Here is a 19,654-nt window from a genome sequence, read left to right on the forward strand (position 1 = left end):
AAGACAAAAATGAGTGGCTGAAGGCAAAATGCTCCAAAAATAGTTTCTGACAAGGAATCATGAAATTGTAGTACTTTTTATATGTAATGAATGTAAATGTTTTTCAAGGTCACTTCCAATGGATGGAATTATTAGACTTCAAATGGGTCACATATTCGAAACGTCAACTCTGTTTCACTCTCCACAGATGTTGCCAGCATTTTATGTTTTAATTTCTAATGGTAGAAACATTAATTTTCCCTTTGTTTACTTTCTATTACCGCCAAGACTGTGGAGCGACCTCAGCATTTCAACACATGTACACATTATAGTGCATAGGCTATATCTAGGCAAGAACAGTCTTTTACAAACAACTTCAGATCAAAAGAGAAATCATTAAAATAATCTGGTCAGGTTCATGCAAGAGTAACTGAGTGGTCTGCTCTAAATTCTGGTAGCAACCCTATAATGACCACTGCAGTTGATAGTGATTTAATTACTGGATTTTCTCACCTATTAACTACTGAAAGATTTGGACCGGCAAACCTTTGAACATTGTCTGACCACCGTGAATTGTAAAATTACGCGGTGAATGCAGTTGGGCTCATTTTTGCATTTCTTTTTAAATATATTTTTATTAAGAGTTTTTCCATTTTTACTACAACACGCCCTCAAAACTAGTACAGTACATTATGATCAGCTGGTTCAGTAAACCCGGAACTTCCACATATACAAAAGAGAGGCGATGTAATAGGGTGGGGGGAAAAAGGATAAAGCCATGAAAACATGGCAAAGTGGTGCACACCCTCACGTCTAGTATCAGAGGCGGTACCACATAACCTACAGAAAACCTTATGAGAGAAGTCTGACGCTATGAGTATTTGAGATAGGGGCCCCATACCTTTTGGAATGCATCCGATTTGGATCAGAGTATACAGTTAGAGATTCCATTGGGATGCATTCCATAATAATTTTATGCCAATTCTGAACAGAAGGAAGCTTATTGTTAATCCAGGAACAAAGGATAGGCTGCTGTGCTGCAAATGTTAGGATAACGTCCAGCCTTTTCTCATTGGCATCAATTATCTTCTTGTCTGGGAGCTCCAGAACCAAGAACAAAGGATCAAACTCGAAGGCCATATCAAATATCTTCTCAAACTCTTTAAGTATGCCCAACCAATAGGATTTGATTTTGACACAGACCCGACACAATGTATATAACCTCCACTCACTAGTTTGCTTTAGTGATGATATAGCGGGGCCTATCCTATGTTGCAAGCTTGGTGCAACATGCAGACGGTGCAATATTTTAAGCTGGGTCTCCTTCATTCTATTACAGACCAAGATTCTATTGGCATTTTTGCCAGATAGTGCCCCAAGTCTTCTCATCGACATTCATTGTAAAATCTTTTTCCAAAGACCGTAGAGTCTCAAGCACATTCACACAGGATCGAGAACATATGTCACAGAACTTGTGTGTAGATAACAATACTTTTTCCACTAGGGAGACACTAGCATCATGTTGCAGAGATGTCTCATCAGGAATAACATTTCAAAATTGCAAATGTCTGAAAAAGGAGCAACTTGGGACATCATACTGATGAAACAGTTGCTGAAAAGATAACAAGGAAGCACCCCAAAATATGTCGCCTAGCCAATAAGTCCTCTAACTTTCCAAATATCTAAACCATAGTCTACAAGACCTGGAGGGAAATCTGGGCTACCGTGAAATAAAATCTACCATGGTCCATCCTCCATGCTCTCAAAGTGTTGATGATTATTAGATTCTCACATTTATTCGACACAGTCCTAAAATCCCCAAGAAACAATACTCCTTGAACGAGGAAGCAGCAATTTGGCCAATTTTAAGCAAGGTTTCTTTTTATTCCATATAAAGGAGATAAACACCCCATTAATTTCTTTTCAGACCTCAGCAGAAAGAAAAATTTGTAGCATCCGTAAAGGATACAACAGCCCGGGCAACATATTCATCTTAATCAGTGCTATCCTAACCAGCCATATCGGTAATGAGGACCAACAATGTAGGTCCGTCCCACTTTAGTGATGCGAGTATAACCTATCCACAATATCGGTAATAGCAGGAAAAGGCATGTTCAGTTTAGACGCGAATAGCAACACGCGTGTAATGTGATTTTGGGCACGATGTATCAACCACGTCGCACCCAAATGGGTGAAGCCTCCCGCGGGCTTCCCAGCAGCCATGATGCCTCACGGAATCTACCCAAGTCCCATGAGGTGCTGGGATCCAGGAGCCCGGCCAGAATGGGTGGGATCAAGCCACATTGGCTTAATTAGGTATTAAACCGACTAGATGCCTACATACCCGGTATCTACTGGCCTCCCCAGGGAGGCCGCAGCCGGGCGCCGTTCACTACTGGTCCACACAAATGTGGACCAGGTGAAACAGCACCCGGGGAATCTCCCAGGCCAATATGGAGGCCCCTGGGTGAAGAGAGATAGTGCAGAGCGGCCCTCTAACTCTCCCCCTGGAACGCAGGCACCTTGGCACTGCCCAGGTGGCACCGCCAAGCTGGCAGGACCACTGCCAGGGTGCCAGTTGCAAGGGTGCTTGGGTGCCAGGGTAGCACTGCCAAGGGTCAGGGCTTGTGGGGGCCATGCCGATGAAAGGAGGGTGGAGGGGAGGTATGAAGGGTGGGGGGGGGGGGGTGCTGGACAGGTATGAAGGGGCCTCTTGAAGGTTGTGGGGGTGACAGGTGGGGGTCTTGGAAGGGAGGGTCTGTAAGGGGGTGCAGGGGTCCTGGAGATGGGGGTGCCCCCAAGAACCCCATAGCGGGGTGTCCTCACTTGGAGGAGGATGGGAGATGGCATATGGCCCATGTGTGTGTGTGTGGGGGGGGGGGGGATAAAATTGTCCATAGGTGGAGGGTGTGGGGTCCACAAGCTCATTTAGAGATCGAGCATTCTTTTGAAATGGCGGCCAGAGCTGCCAGGTGATGAAAATAATTCTGTGTGGGCAAATGTAGCGAAAACCTCCCCCAGGATCCAAAAAAGTGACTAAGGGTGCAACTCAGTGGTCTTGTTGTGCTTGAGTGAGCACAAAGCCAGTGAATAGCGGTAGAAGACAAAAACGAGAACCGCGGCAGGCGGCAAAACCATTTGCAATGCAACCGGCCCGCTCCGGTAGGCAAAATCGGGATCCTACCGTAGCGTGGCAAGAAACCAATAATCACCACTTGAGCCCTACTTACATACAATTAACGGGAGCCACCCCATATCTAATGGCCTCCTGTGATCCAGCGGCCTCCCCAGCAAGCAGTCACACTGGCATTAATAGTACTCCTTTTTAAAAACATGAATCTGCCGAAAGGGCTGTTGCGAGGAGGTGAGTAGCCATCTTCGCTCACAGGCAATGAGCCCATGGGGCACTGAGCTCATTATTCCTCCGGCCTGTTTTCCAGGTAGTAAAGGAATTCTGCCATACCACGCATCTGTCTTTCCATGGATTATAATTGGTCGCCTATCGAGGAAGTTGCATTTTTAACAGTATTAATTATTTCCTCCGCTTCATCAAGCCTTTTCCCCTGTTGTGTATTCATGTTTGTTCCTAGTTGAAACAAGGTCACTTTAAGATTCTGATCACATGATGTATTAATTACATCATCGGCCGTTTGTGCGGGCAAATGGGCAATCTATCTTAACAGCCTGTAAACGCCTTTCCAATAAAGCTCGTTTGTTTGTTCCTTCATGTCCTGCAAGTCTGTCCTTTAAAAACACCAAAAACACACTGACGGCGTGGAGGTCGGAACCATGCTGACAGGCTTCAGGAGAAGTAAAAAAAAATAGAAAAATTGTTGACCCATGTGCAGACATCCAAAAAGGATTAAGAAGCTGAAAATTTCACTACACCAAAGCTTGCGATGGATAGGTGCCAAATATTGACAGCAGCCATCGAAGGAGCCGAAATTTAAATGTTGATTTCAGAGGGAACATTGAAAAGTACCTTTGCACGTGCTCTGCCCAGAAAGATTTGGAACAGTACAGGGAGCACCGTGTGTTCTAAGTTTAGAGCTGGGGTGTTCCAAAACTCAGAAGGAAACAGGCCGAGCTCAGGGGTATCTTGTTCAAAAATGAAGCAAAGTCATGCTAAAAGATTTCTGCCACATCGTGTTATGCAAGACTTTTCCATAGCAAAAATTGTGGGATTTTTGGGACCATACGATGAAAACACTGAGTGGTGGAGCTCATGTACTGAAAGATTCAATTACTTTCTCTAAGCAAATAAATTTGCGGTAGCTATGTCGTTCCAACTTGCCTGAATACAACGGGATGGGAACATTCAACCTACTGCAAGGTCCAGTGCAGCCAGAAAAGCCAGCTCTAAAACCTATGCTGAGATTGTGGAGATATTGCAGGGTCACTTCTCACCTAAACCTTTGGTCAACGCTGAGAAGTTCAGGTTCCATAAATGTAATCAGCAAAATGAATCACTCACACGGTTCATAGCTATTTCGAAGAAATTAGTTAGATACTGAGAATTTGGAGATGTCTTGAACCACACCCTTAAGAAGCATAGCTATCCGAAAAGGTCATTAACAGAAAGCAACTTAAACCTAAGAAATCGCGATCTCTATGGAATTAGCAACTGAGGAAGCCCAACAATTAGGTTTGAGCACTAGCGTCCATAAAATGTCAGATGAGACTCGAACACAGACACAGGTTCAAAACTGCCACCGATGTGCAAAAACCGGACAATCTGCAGCAGGCTGCTGGTAGAGACGCAAAATGCAGGAATTGTGGTAAAAAGGTGCACATCGAACATCTGCGTTGGAGAATGAAACAACAAGAAAAAGCAATAACCAAATGAAAAAACGGATAATGTGAAAAGGGGGCGAGAATGGGCCAGTCACAGATAGATAATGAACCGCCGGGGAACGTATTCCCACTGCGGGCACAACACCATTACTAGGCCATTCCTTTACTGAACAGATAACCAGTGAAAATGGAGGTGGACAGTGCAGCAGAAGTTTCATTGCTCCCCAAAACTGTTTACCAAGATAAACTATGACATATCACCTTAAAACCCTGAAAGATAATACTAAAAAGCTAATACTGGAGAAGTGGTTCCGTTCAGGGGTCGTATCGATGTAGATTTGTCCCCACATGTCGTTTAAAGTAACTATCCGGCCCTAATGGGGAGAACCTGGCTGGCGAGAATCAAACTAAACTGGGCCTAGGTGTATCTCATGTCAGATTCCGAAGTAGGTCCACCAAAGATTTTAAAGAAACATGCCATTGTCTTTAAACGAGAGCTGGGAAGCACGAAGGAGACCTCAGCCAAGCTAAAGGTGAAGCATGAAAACCAAGCAGGATGCTTAAAGACTAGGTCAGTGCCATAGGCCATCAAGCCCAAGGTCGAGGGAGAATTAAAGAGGCTGGTTAATACAGGGGACCTTGAAGCCATTAATATAAGTGATTGGGCCATGCTGATAGTACCAGTGATAAGGAAGGATGGTTTGGTATGCAAATGTGGTGATTTTAAAGTCAGTATCAATCCAGTTGACTATGTGCAGAGCAGTACCAATGCCTTCAATTGATGATTATTTTGCTGGGTTGACCGTAGTTAAGTTTATCTTCAGGTAAATGTGGATCCAGATTCACAACAATATTTGACAATTCATAGATTGTGACACACAAAGGGCTGTTCAGATATAAAAGACTTCCATTTGGCATCATGTCTGCACCTGCGTTGTTCCTATGTGCCATGGATCAAATTCCAAGCAGACTAGAAGTCCAGTGCTACTTAGACAACATCTTAGTTACTGGAAAGAATGAAGAAGAGCATCTTCAAAGTTTAGATGCTACATTCCAGAGACGAGAAGAGTACAGACTATGAATACAGAAGGATAAATGTGAATTCTTCAAATCTTCTATTGAATACATAGAAGGAACTGCATAAATCGTCTTCAGCAGTAAAAGCCATAACTGCTGCACCTGCACCTCAAAACATAAATCAACTTTGATTGTTTTTGAGCTTATTAAACTATAATGGAAGGTTTGTTCCTAATCGAGCAACTATTCTCAAAACAGAAAATCAAAACGGGTGGATCAATGCGAGAAGGCCTTCGTACAAGCTAAGTAGGCATCACTAAAGTCAGAAGTTCTGACACACTTTGATCAAAAGTTATCCTTGCAACTGGCTTGTGACGCACCACTTTACGGTGTGGAAGCAGTGGTTTCTCACATAATGCCCAATGGTGCAGAGAAGTTTACATCAAGATTCTTGAACAACCCAGAATTGAACAATGCACAGCTAGAGAAGAAAGCTCGAGGCATCATTTTTGGAATCAAACATTTTTACCAAACCTATATGGAAGGAAATTTGCTATACGAACGGATCAATGACCTATGACAATACTTGAGCCGCACACTGGTATTCCATCTCTAACAGTGATCCGGATACAGAAATAGGAATTGCAGTTGTCAGCACAGACATACATACACGATAAAATGTCGTCAATCAAATTTCCATGGGAATGCTGATGGATTCTCTAGATTACCTTTAGCTAGCGAGTTGTCAATGAATAGCTTGAGTGGTAATATTTCCTATTTTGAAGATGTCGATAACAGTCCTGTAACTGCAGGACAAGAAATATATCAGAAATAATCCACTACTGCCAGAAGTTATGGACATAGTACTTCATGGCAAGACTTTAGGAGCAAACCAGAGTTGAAGCCATATGTTACCCAAAGGCTCGAACAATCCATACTGGCTCGTTGTCTCCTCTAGGGAATCATTCTGCCACTGTTAATGAAATGTGTCCGAAACCAACTTCATGAAGGGCACTGTGGGATAGTAAGGATAAAGGAGATGGCCAGAAGCTATTTTTGGTGGCCAGGGCTCAATAGTGAAATCAAAGAGATGGTGGGTATGTATTTAGCTCGTGCAAAGGTTCGAAACTTGCCACCGATAGCGCCATTACACCCATAAAAATGGCCAGAAGGGCCATGGCAAACAGTTCATAACTAAACTAAAGAGCTGGTCATTGACTTCAGGAAGCAAAGTACTGTACACACCCCTGTCAGCATCAACGGGGCCGAGGTGGAGATTGTTAGCAGCTTCAAATTCCTAGGGGTACACATCTCCAAAAATCTGTCCTGGTCCACCCACGTCGACGCTACCACCAAGAAAGCACAACAGCTCCTATACGTCCTCAGGAAACTAAGGAAATTCGGCATGCCCACATTAACTCTTACCACCTTTTACAGATGCACCATAGAAAGCATCCTATCTGGCTGCATCACAGCTGGTATGGCAACTGCTCGGCCCAAGACCGCGAGAAATTTCAGAGAGTCGTGACACATCCCAGTCCATCACACAAACCTGCCTCCCATCCATTGACTCCATCTACACCTCCCGCTCCTGGGGAAAGAGGGCAGCATAATCAAAGACCCCTACCATCCGGCTTATTCGCACTTCCAACTTCTTCCATCGGGCAGGAGATACAGAAGTCTGAGAACACGCACGAACAGACTCAAAAACAGCTTCTCCCCCGTTGTTACCAGACTCCTAAATGACCCTCTTATGTATTTATTTTATATTCGTTTCTTTTCATGTACTTAATGATCTGTTAAGCTGCTCGCAGAAAAGTACTTTTGACTGTACCTCGGTACCCGTGACAATAAACAAATCCAATCCAATCCAATATAGGTTATTCCAGACCATTCAAAGGACAAATGTTTTTCATTGTGGTAGACGCACGCTCGAAATGGCCTGATGTTGTCATTAAGAAGACCTCGTCCTCAGAGAGAACAACAGAAAGACTGGGTGAGATTTTTTGCAAGATTCAGTTACCCTGAACAACTTCTGAGAGACACGCCACAGTTCGTTTTGCAAGAATTCACAAATTATCTAAAGGAGAACGGAATCCAACACATTCGATCCATTCCTCATCATCCTGCCACAAATGGGCTGGCTCATGAGCAAAGATCATTTGTCTAAACAACTAGGCCAACTCCTGATGACATACAGAACTACAACATAATCAACAACCCAAAGTTCTCCCGGCATTACTCACGGTAAAACATCAGTCACATACAGCATTTGATTTGCTGAAGCTGCCAAAGACAAGAGAAATTGTTGCGAGGAAACAACAAAGTCAGGCATTGCAAAGTGAGAACAGGATGAAACACCGTATTTTTCAGACAGGTCAGGAAGTATTGGCAAGGAACTATACCGCCAGTGAGAAGAGGATACCTGCCATCATAATAGCACAGACAGAACCGGTCTCATACACTGTTCAGATCAGGATTATGTAGTGTGGAGGAAACATGCTGATCAACTTTCAACAACTAGAACTAGATTTCCAGAGGTAGAGTCAACCGTGAGTCGAAGACAAACAGTGCCAAGTGAAGACCTAAACATTCCTGAGAACCTGAAACAACTGTGAAAGACAGTAACCCAGTTGAGGATACTTCAACACTGAGTCAAGCTCTGTAGCCACCTGAGTTGGCCACTTCCCGACTTAAAATGGAGAACTGCAAAGGCTGAAGGGAAATTCAGCCAACACAGGCAAAGACTAGCAAATACAGAGATCATGTATATTGGAACCTGCAAAACAACCAGACAGCACCGAAACCAGCAGCCATCTGCATAGTAATGTAGCAGCCATCTACATAGTAATGTGCGATCCCCAAGCACAATGGCAACAGTTGAGGTGAATAAAGCCAAGCCAGACTCCTCAGCGCCAGCAGGAGCTAAGACAAAGGAAGGCCAACAATCAGGGAACCGCTCCAGCAATGGAGAAAATGATCCAAGTGATCGCAAAGTAGTCCAGTCACTTAGAACCAGGTACGAGGTCCGCCCCGAAGGGGAGGAAGCCCCTGGGGACTATAAAGTAAAGCCCCCAAATTCAAATCGTCCTTCTTTGGCAGGGTCACTCAGCAACTTGAACCAACCCGTGACAGTGACCTGTCTTGTTGCCTCCAAGCAAGTAAGTCTCAAGTCAACGCTCGCTACAAGATAGGCGCTCCTAGCTACCAGTCCATACCAGCTTTTGAATCCCGGAGACTCAGGACCTGAACGAAAGGCCATTTGTTCCCCTGACCTGGTGGGCCAGTCCGAAGCTAAATGTAGGCCTGTTAGTGATAGAAATAGCCTAGAAAGTAGAGTTTATGCATGAGTAGTGATTTACTGTGTATAATAAATGTGTTTGGATTTGAATCTTACTAATTGGTGTGTTGAGTTATTGATCATTACTTGAACTTGAACCTCGTGGCGGTATCATAAAGATATCTGGCGACTCTAGAGCAAAGTTTATAAAACAGAGCCAATTGAACCAACCAAAAGTTAGGAACAGCTCCAAATACTATGTTGACTCCAGTTTAGACAATTCCGGATGATGTCCAAACGAAACCCAAAACACCAGAGGTTGCACTCAACATGAAAAATGAGACGCCTGCGGTTCGCCGACAACCACACAGAAACTGGTGTTCTCCGAAATGTCTAACTTATTGACTGTTGTATTTATTAATTGTTCATATTCTAAATTATGATTGTTAACGTTATATTGTGTTTCATTGCAGCAGCCTCTAACGTAAAGGGGGAGGAAAGTGTTGTGTATTCATGTTTGTTCCTAGTTGAAACAAGGTCACTTTAAGAGTCTGTTCACATGACGTTATTAATGATGCTATCGGCCATATTCCCAGTCGGGAAGTGGCCAACTCAGGTGCCACGGATAAATTGGCAGTCTGTAATAGCCTGCAAACACCTTTCCAATAAAGCTCTTGTTTGTTTGAAGCTTCGTGGTATATGAGCCTATCTTTTTAAAATACCATATACCTATATTCTGCAGCTTTCTAGTATGAGCACTGATATTTTGTGCTAACAGACCGGGTTTCTCATTAATGACCTTAATAATATTAACTGTCATTAGCCATAATGCTTTTGAGAGTGCTGGAACGAGTGCCTGTTCGCTCATTAAGCCATGTTGAGGAGTCGGCTCCACCTCAGTCACTTGGACTGCTCTTTTTTGTCCACAATTTTCTTACTATTTCTTGGCATTTTGTAACAAAGGTTTAGCCAGAAATCTTCCAGGGACATAATATGGAGTTTTAGCTCCCACATTAGCTAAGTGCGAGCTGTGTGAGCGTGATAAACAAAAGGAATATAGGCTGAATGTGCCAGGGCTCACGGAAACACAGTTATTCCCGAGCTCACATCCGTGACCCCCCATTTTTGGATTCTAAATCGAGCAGTCACCTGATCTGGTTGGTTTCCTGACTTTCCAGTTACCTCATCAAAAAGGAACAGCTTATAAACCCTACTGAAGTATCAGTAAGACCCAAGTGATGAGAGCAGGCTGTGCCGCCTTCACACGACAGCCAGCTCAACAGACGATCATGTCATGTAGTACGTGGCTCAGAGCCAGGGAACGCTGTCATCGTTGGGGTTCTTTTCAGCTTCAGGGACTTTGCGTTCAGGGTAGGCTGAAGCCTTTATTCAAACCCATTCACTTGAGTTCAGGACAGGGTAATAAAGACGAGGCAGGCTGTACACAATGGGGTTTGATCAATAGCTTAATTGATTTATCCTCAAGGTGATCCTCAAAGGGCCAAACTTCAACAATCAGTTAAAACAGTGTCACTGCACAATCTGGTAATTAAAACCAGCAACTTGTTGGAAGAGTACCCATCACAGTGCGAACTACTACCTGCTAACAGCTCCCAACTGAAATCCCCAAATCTTGGAACCTCTGAATTGAATCCACAGTGAGGAAGGTTTTGTGTTTATAGGTCTGGTTTAGTGGAGTGAGGGGAGGTGGTGCTGGGCAATGATTCGACACTCGGGGACTGCAGCACAGCACAACTCAACCTCAAGATTGATTAGCTCGGAAATGTAATACATCTGGCCATCCGAGCACTCTGATTTTAAACAGCCCTTTTGTTCAGAGGAGGATTCCAGTGGTTGACATTAAGTCCTTTGTGCCTCAGCCTCAGGGCAGTGGGCAGAATCAGCCAACTGTGATCAATGGCCCGTTGTTCTGGTAGTGTTCAAAGCAGTCAATCAGCAGAGACAATGGGCGGGATCAGGCACAAGCAGAACTATACACCCGGTGCTCCTCAGCTGAGAGGTGAAGTAACAGACTGACAAAATCGAACAGGCAGAAATCTACCTTTCATCGCTGATAATATCCAACACTATCAACAGAGAATAATAAATACCTGGGAGAGGAAAGCAATGGTTTTACGTGTTTTGGAACCAAAGCAGGTAGCTAGAGTGGAGAAGTAAACAACCAATGGAAGATGGGAGATCCACAAATATCAATGAGGGTATAACACAGTGGGTGCGATTCTCGGAAAGGTTTCCAAGTGTGGTAGCGAGCGTTAATTGCCACGAGCTTCCCGGCGCCCAGCCCACGAGGCCGGCAACGCTATCCAATGTTAATTGGCCCACTTAACGAGGTCTCAAGGTCTTCTCACCCCAAATGCCGGCTGATTCGCCGGGACCACGCTCTGCAGGAGCGCGTACCCCCCCTGGAGGTGACCGGTGTGGGCCCTGGAGGTGACCGGTGTGGCCGAGGACAGGGCGGTCACTCACGTGGTGACTGGTGGACGCAGCAGAGGGCAGAGGTGAGGAACCACCGGGCTCCACCCAGAAATTGTAAATTGCCTTACTGACTGACCAATGCCTTCCACTGACCACATGTCCATTCTCCTGCAGTTCCTCCAGGCAACAGCGGCAGCCCATCCCGGGCAGCCCCCTCTCCTGGCCCAGAGGAGAACACATTCGGAGGAGAGCTCCGAGGATGCAACCGTTATAGTCGCGTCACAGCGGTCATCCCCACCCTCCACCAGCACAGATACACACACCATGGTGGAAAATGTTAGTGTTTCGGGGGCAATCTGGTGAGCACCACACTGCTGATGATGCACATCTGGTGGAGGCAGGAACCTGCAGGCGAGGGCTGCTGGATCACAGGAACCAGCTGGGTCCCAGCTGGATGCTGAGCCTCTGGAACAGGGTTACCTGGAGCTAATGGAGATGATAGGGAGCGGCCAGGACATTCAGAGGTTGATGTCAGTGTCACTCCAATAAATCCATAGCCGATTGGAGGAGTCCCGGATGCTACGGCCGCAGGAGATGGCGCTGGTAATGAGTGCCACAGAAGCTAACATTGCTAGGGTGGTGACCGCAGTAGAGAGCCTGGTGCACAATGTCGACACTATGAGTGAAGGTGTTCAAAGTATCGCTCAGTCGGTGTCAGCCATGACTGAGGGTCTCGACAGAATGTCTGCCTTGCAGGGGGATGTCACCCAATACCAGGCCGACCTTGACGAGGCGCTGCGGAGCTTGTCCCAGTCCCATTGCAGAGCCACTGCAGAGCATGGCCCGGTCACTGGAGGATGTGTCCCAGTCACTGAGGAGCATCTCCGAGTGCATCGACACAGTATTGCAGACATTGCGGAACCGCGAGGGCTGGCAGAGCCAGATGATGCAGGGGCAGCCGGGGCTCGAACCAGCTGCCCCTCCCTCCCAAGATAGACCCCAGGGCCCTATGGGCACCGAACGGGAGGAGGGGGCACGGAGTGCCAATCCAGGCCCGTCCCATGGGCGGCGCCGGTGGCCAACAGCTTCCCCCGAGGTCCACCCCTCTGATGCGGCCTCGTCTCGGGGTCAGCACACGGGACAGGGCAGCACGGCTGTTCATGTGCCATCGACAAGTGAGCCAGGGCTCTCCAGAGCCAGAGCACCCAGAGGGGCACCAAGGCCACAGAACAGCACGGTAGCATTGTGGATAGCACAATTGCTTCACAGCTCCAGGGTCCCAGGTTCGATTCCGGCTTGGGTCACTGTCTGTGCGGAGTCTGCACATCCTCCCCGTGTGTGCGTGGGTTTCCTCCGGGTGCTCCGGTTTCCTCCCACAGTCCAAAGATGAGCGGGTTAGGTGGATTGGCCATGATAAATTGTCCTTAATGTCCAAAATTGCCCTTAGTGTTGGGTGGGGTTACTGGGTTATGGGATAGGGTGGAGGTGTGGACCTTGGGTAGGGTGCTCTTTCCAAGAGCCGGTGCAGACTCGATGGGCCGAATGGCCTCCTTCTGCACTGTAAATTCTATGATCTATGAACAAGGTAAGCAGCTGGCTGCATACACCTCAGATGTGCATCCTGGGGGAACATCAAGAAGTAGTGGTACAGCTAGGAGAGCCAGGCACGTTGTGGATCACTGAGGGCACTGGGGTAGAGGAGACGGGGTAGGGCGGTGTGGAGAATGTGGTTTGGGGGGGGGTGGAGGGCGGCACCATCGGCCAAGTTCTAGGTGAAGCGTATAACGCCCTCCCTGGCCCTCAAGGCATGCCGGACCCTCACCGCTGCCGCCTGTCCTGCAGCCTCCGGCTGGCCCTTAGGTTCCTCCCCGGCCTTGTCCTCCAGCCCCTGCTGGTCCGGCCCCTCATTATCCTCATCCCCCTCGGAGGTGGTCACATGTTCCTCGTCACCAACCTCCAGCTCGTTGCCCCGATTCTGTGCCAGGTTGTGGAGGACAGAGCAAACCACAACAAAGAGGGCGACCCTCCAGGTGGTGTATTGCAGGGCACCACAGGAGCTGTCGAGGCATCGAAACCACATCTTTTTTTAAATATAAATTTAGATTTCCCAATTCATTTTTCCAATTAAGGGGCAATTTAGCGTGGCCAATCCACCTACCCTGCACATCTTTGGGTTGTGGGGGTGAAACCCACGCAAACACGGGGACAATGTGCAAACCAACCTGGGACCTTGGCGCCGTGAGGCAGCAATGTGCCACCGTGCTGCCCATCGAAACCGCATCTTGAGGAGTGCGATGCATTGCTCAATGACATGGTTGCATGGGCCTCATTGTATCGGGTCTCTGCTTCAGTCTTCGGCCTCCATACAGGTGTCATTACCCAGGTCCTCAGCGGATACCCCTTATCCCCCAAGAGCCAGCTGCCCATCCTGGGGTGCTCCTCGAAGAGGACAGGGATGACCGACTGCCCCAGGATGTAGCTGTATGCACACTCCCCGGGAAGCAAGTGCACACGTGCATTATCTTCATCTGGTGGTCGCACATGGGCTATATGTTGAGTAGGTTTTAACATGGGGCACTCCCAGATGGCCCGGTGAGCACAGGGCGACATGCGTGGCATCTATTACCCCCAGGATCTGGGGCATCCCAGGTGATGCCAAAGAATCCTGCGGCCCGGGCATCTTTCTGAGCCTGGTCCATATCAAAGATGATGTAGTCTTCCACCCGGGTATATAGGGCATTCATGACCTGTCGGATGCTCTTGTGAGTTGTGGCCTGTGAGGTCCCTGGAATGATCCCGAGGCATAAAAGTTCAGAGTTGCGGTGACCTTGACGGCCACCGGGAGCGGGTGTCTTCCTCCTCCACGTGGTGCCAAAGCCTGATGGGCAGCTGGGTCCTCAGGGTATGAGGCGAGTCCAGTACATGGGCCGCTGCCTCAAGGATCTGCAGATGCTGCTGCTCCCGCATTCTCCGGAGTCTGACCGCATCACATAGCACCAATGCCACTAGGGCAACCTCTGCGTCCAACAACCTTGCCGAGCATTGGATATCTTTAAGGAATTGTAAGAAGTCTTACAACACCAGGTTAAAGTCCAACAGGTTTGTTTCAAACACGAGCTTTTGGAGAGCACTGCTCCTTCCTCAGGTGAGAAAGGAGCAGTGCTCCGAAAGCTAGTGTTTGAAACAAACCTGTTGGACTTTAACCTGGTGTTGTAAGACTTCTTACTGTGCTCACCCCAGTCCAACGCCGGCATCGCCACATCATGTAAGGAATTGGGAGAGGGTGTTCGACTGACAAACTGACATGTGGCGCCAGTGCCAGCCCATTGACGGTTGATGAATTGGTCCGGGTGCAGCGCCAATTAAGCTGGCACAGAAGTCCACCGATTCTGTCCCTGCGTCAGCACTTGTCTCTGAAACAGAGAACCCCACCCATGGACTTTTTGATGCAGTATATTTGTTATGATCAGAGAAGAGATGTAACAGCGCCCCTCTTTTCCCACTTTTTGTATGACTGCAACAGATTTTTTTTAAAAAGGATATGCTTGCTAATTCTGTTTAAGTGTAAAAGACATACGCAAACAGATTTTCTTGAGTTTTTTTGAAAAGGTTAGCTTTTATTGTATTGTACATTGTCTAAATAAGAATAAAAACGCCCCAACTGTCACACATACTCAGGTTCACACATACAAAAAATAGTTTACAAAATGGAGGATAGATAAAGTGATATTTTAAAAGTCAAATAAAGATTAAAGTGATACGGTTTTCCTCGACTGATCAGGTTGAGCTCCACATCATCTCCGGCATCTCCACATCATGTAAGGAATTGGGAGAGGGTGTTCAACTGACAAACAGCGGTGGCTGCCACCCTGGGACCCTCCATTCCTCCACTGAACCCCCAAACCCACACGGTACGCCCTGCCCATGCACATCCAGCCACAGCTGGCCCACCTCACCGGACCCCAGACCCTGTATCTTTGCTCACAAGGTCAACCTGATTGGGCGCTGGCCCCTTCCCCGCGGCACTCACCCACCCTCGGCCGTGGACATGTCCCCCTGAGCTGTGTCTCATCTCCTGGGATTTTGGATGTTGGTTGCCGCGTATGTGGTGTTGCCTCCTGCAGTGTTCAGGCACAGTGCCTAGGTATCACGGTCTGATTGGGATGCTAGGCAATGACTTCCACATGCTACATGGCACGCCCATCCACGGGAATCCACTTGGGTTGTGTGAAGTGCTCACTTAACCATGACTGCCAATTCCCAAGCCAATACCCTAGAGGCTATAGCCTTCAGCTGCACGACCAGAGGCCTCAGGAGTTGATGGCGGTTCATGGTCAGTGGGGCAAGTAGTCAGTGGGGCAAATGGGCAGGGACAAGGGTTGCCCCTAGAACGGGTGCACACGATCCAGGGGTTGGCATGGTGGTTACGTGGGCTGTTGCCCCCTGGTTGCTCCCCCAGCTGTCCCCCACCCACCCTCGCATGGCGGTCCACCCCTGTGGAGGTTCCCCACTCCCTGCTGAGTACAGAGGCAGCAAGCCCAGTGCTCCTGGGCTCTTTGCCTGTCAACAAAGGTGGCAACTCACCTCGTCTGCTCCCACGGAAGCCCATCCGTCAGGTTCACATTTTTCAGAAAATGTACTAATCGGCGCCAGCGTGACACTTACTGGGGAGGCCGTTGAATGACGGGAGGCCGTTGGATATGGGGTGGGAGACCGTTGGATATGGGGTGGCTCTCGTTAATTGTATGGAAATGAGACTTAAATAGTGATAAGTGGCTTCTCGCCACACTTCATTGAGATCCCGATTTTGTCTACGGGAGCGGGCCGGTTGCATCGCAAACTGTTTGACGCCTGGCGCGGATCTCGTTTTTGGCCTCTCCTGCTATTCATCAGCCTCGTTTTGCGAGAGTGAGAGCGTAATGAGGCCGGAAGATCGCGCCCAGTTTGTCAGTTCAAATGACAAGGTTGAAGCATTTTCAAACATTTTAAGCCAAAAATACAAAACAAATGATCCAACTTGGTTTCCTCTTGAGATCTCCAGCACCACAGGTGCCAGTATTCAGCCAGGTTACTTTGTTCCACATGTGATCAAGAAATGGCAAAGTCATTGAATATAGCAAAAACTATGAACACTTGAGAAATTCCGGCAGTAGTACTGAAAACCAGTGCTCCAGGTCAGGCAATTTTCCGAACAACGCTGTATCTACAACACTGGTATCTACTCAACAATGTGGAAAATAGCCCAAGTTGTGTCCTGTCCATAAAAACCAGGACAAATCCAATTGAGCCAATTACCTTCCTCTTCTTTGTCGGCGAGTATGATTGTCCAAATTAGCACCGCGTTATTCTACTCTCAATCATAGGCAAAATGATGGACGATCTTGTAAACAATGCTATTAAGCAGCTCTTACTCAGAAATAACCTGCTCACCGATGCTAAGTTAGGCTCTGTCAGAGCCACTCACTTCCCGATCTCATTGCAGCCTTGGACCGAGTGTGGATGAAAGAGCAGAATTTCAGAGAGGAGAGTGACTGACCTTGCCAGTATTTAACCCAGCGTTGCATCAAGGAGCCCCAGTAAAATTGAAGTCAATGGGAATCAGGGGGAAAACTTCCCACTAGTTGGAGTCATGTCTAGCACAAAGGAAGATAGCAGTGGTTGTTGGAGGCCAATCATCTCAGTCTCACGACACTGCCGCAGAAGTTCCTCAGAGTACTGCCCTCAGGCCAACCATCTTCAGCTGTATCAATGACCTTCCCTCCATCAGAAGGTTCATTGTTCTGCAGTGTTCAGTACCATTCATGATTCCTCAGATTCTAAAGTATGTGCCCATATGCAACAAGACCTGGACAATATTCAGGTTTAAGCTGCTAAGCATTGTGTCACACAAAGGCCAAGCAACAGAGACCTTCAACAAAAAATAATCTAACCATCTTCCCTTGACCTTCAATGGCATTTCCATCAATTCCACATCAATATCCTGGAGTTTACCATTGATCAGAAACTGAACTGGAACAGCCTAATAAATATTGTGATGACAAGAGCAGATCAGAGGCTTGTGATTATTTGGAGAGTAACTGATCTCCTGACTGCCCAAAGACTGTCCACCATCTACAAGGCACAAGTCAGGAGTGTGATGCTTGGATGAATGTTGTTCCAACAATATTCAAGAAGCTCGACACCAATCAGGACAAAGCAGCCTGCTTGATTAGCACCTCATCAACTATCTTAAGCATTCAATCTCTTCACCACGGACACTCAGTGTCTGTAGTATGTAGCATCTACAAGATGCAATGCAATAATTTGCCATGGCTCCTGCAACAGCACCTTTTAAACCCATGACCTCTGAAATGAAATGAAAATGAAATTAAAATCGCTTATTGTCACAAGTAGGCTTCATATGAAGTTACTGTGAAAAGCCCCTAGTCGCCACATTCCGGCGCCTGTTCGGGGAGGCTGCTACGGGAATTGAACCGTGCTGCTGGCCTGCCTTGGTCTGCTTTCAAAGCCAGCGATTTAGCCCTGTGCTAAACAGCCCCTGCTACTCTACCACTTCATTGAATAAAGACAGTAGATGCGTGAGAACACCACCACCTGCAATTTCCCCATCAAGGTTCAAACTGTCCTGACTTGAAACTATATCACTGTTCCTTCATGGGCATGGAGTCAATATCCTGGAACACCCCATCTAGTGACTCTGTACGTACACTACGTGGATTGCAGCATTTCAAAAAGATGGCATCCCACCACTTTCTTAAAGACAATTAGGGATGGACTAAAACTTCTGACCTTGCATTATTCGCATGCCATGAACGATTAAAAATTGAAAGTTAAGATACACATCAGTCATTTAACTGAATGGTGGACCAGGTTCAATGGGGTAAATGGCCTACTCTTGGTTCTATATTCCTCTGAGTGACCTTTCCTAAAATAGTTGCACACTGCTCTGTATTCAATACATGTTTGTATTTATCAAACTTTGAAAAAATAAATAACTGTCATTCATCTATTGTAGGTATTAAATATACTTGCTCACATAGAAGAGCAGAATACAGAATTTATTTTTCATGCAGATTCCATCAATGCGATGCCATGATTTGAAATTCATAAACAAGAACATTACAATAAAGTTGCAGAAAAACCTCCGATGGCATATATCTGCCCATATATTTACCTCTCGGACAGAGATGCACTGTTCTACCACAATTTCCATTTCGGGGCTTAAGTGAAGGCTGTCACCAACAGAAAAGTACAGGAACAGCTAAAGAGAAGTTTTAAAAAAACAATTAAAATAAGTGATACAAAAGTGCATCTACATTGACAGTCAAGAGTGGCTCTGGCACAAAACGTTTGTAGTTGGCTCTACATCAGCTATTTCTCCAACAAGGAAAATGAAAATTAAAGGCATTTTGAACTATCCTTGCATTCAAAACTCCTGGGTGTAAGGCACAAGCCACCAGCCTACCTACTAGATTCAGTGAGCAGTGCACTGTGCAGAGAGAAATTCCATGAAAATAATTTAAGAAATGTAATCCAGTACAATTAAAATGTATGGAAAAACAAAATAGTTCAGATTGATGTGTCATATGTGGGCGAGCACCTTGGAAGTAATGGCCATAGAATGAGGCTGTGATTCAACAACTGAATATGTTTAAAAACTCCTTTTGCTCCGGTTCTGTATTTGCTAAAATGCTGTTGAACAGCTGAAAGGAGTTAGCTAGAAGACATTAGGTTCTTAAAAAAACAGATGCCACAATGGGAAAGTGGAAATGTTGGTATTCTGGAAACCTGGGATGAAATAGTCTGAAAGGCCTTTACATCTTGTGAAATCTAGTCTGCTCTGTGGAAGCACAGGTTTGGTCAGCAAATTACCATCTCATTTATTATTTTAAGGCAACTATGTTGTGGACTAAATATATGCCTTAAAAGGGGGACATGGTTTCAGAATGTTGTCAAGAAGTAAAAAGATTAAAACACTTTAAAGTTGAAGACAAGCTTGTATGCAGTTTACAAGCAAGAAAGCGCACTAATTGGCTGCAAATTCTAAACATTTGGTAACTAAAGTTGAAAGCAAAAGAGATTGGCATCCTTTCTGATGAAAGGTCAATTGACCCGTAAATTTAAGAGTTTCTATCCACAGATGCCATC

The 19,654-nt window shown here is 46.5% G+C and overlaps 1 protein-coding gene across 3 annotated transcripts in view; it reads right to left on the reverse strand.

Annotated features, from left to right (window-relative positions):
• usp40 (ubiquitin specific peptidase 40) overlaps window positions 1-19,654 on the reverse strand; it is a 199,627-nt gene that overhangs the window by 39,447 nt on the left and 140,526 nt on the right. For all 3 annotated transcript variants that reach the window (XM_072482533.1, XM_072482540.1, XM_072482550.1), the window contains one exon: window positions 18,681-18,767. In XM_072482533.1, coding sequence (XP_072338634.1) covers window positions 18,681-18,767 — 87 coding nt within the window. The remainder of the gene's footprint in view (window positions 1-18,680; window positions 18,768-19,654) is intronic.

This window comes from Scyliorhinus torazame, chromosome 2 (genome assembly GCF_047496885.1).
Source record: "Scyliorhinus torazame isolate Kashiwa2021f chromosome 2, sScyTor2.1, whole genome shotgun sequence".
NCBI lineage: Eukaryota > Metazoa > Chordata > Chondrichthyes > Carcharhiniformes > Scyliorhinidae > Scyliorhinus > Scyliorhinus torazame.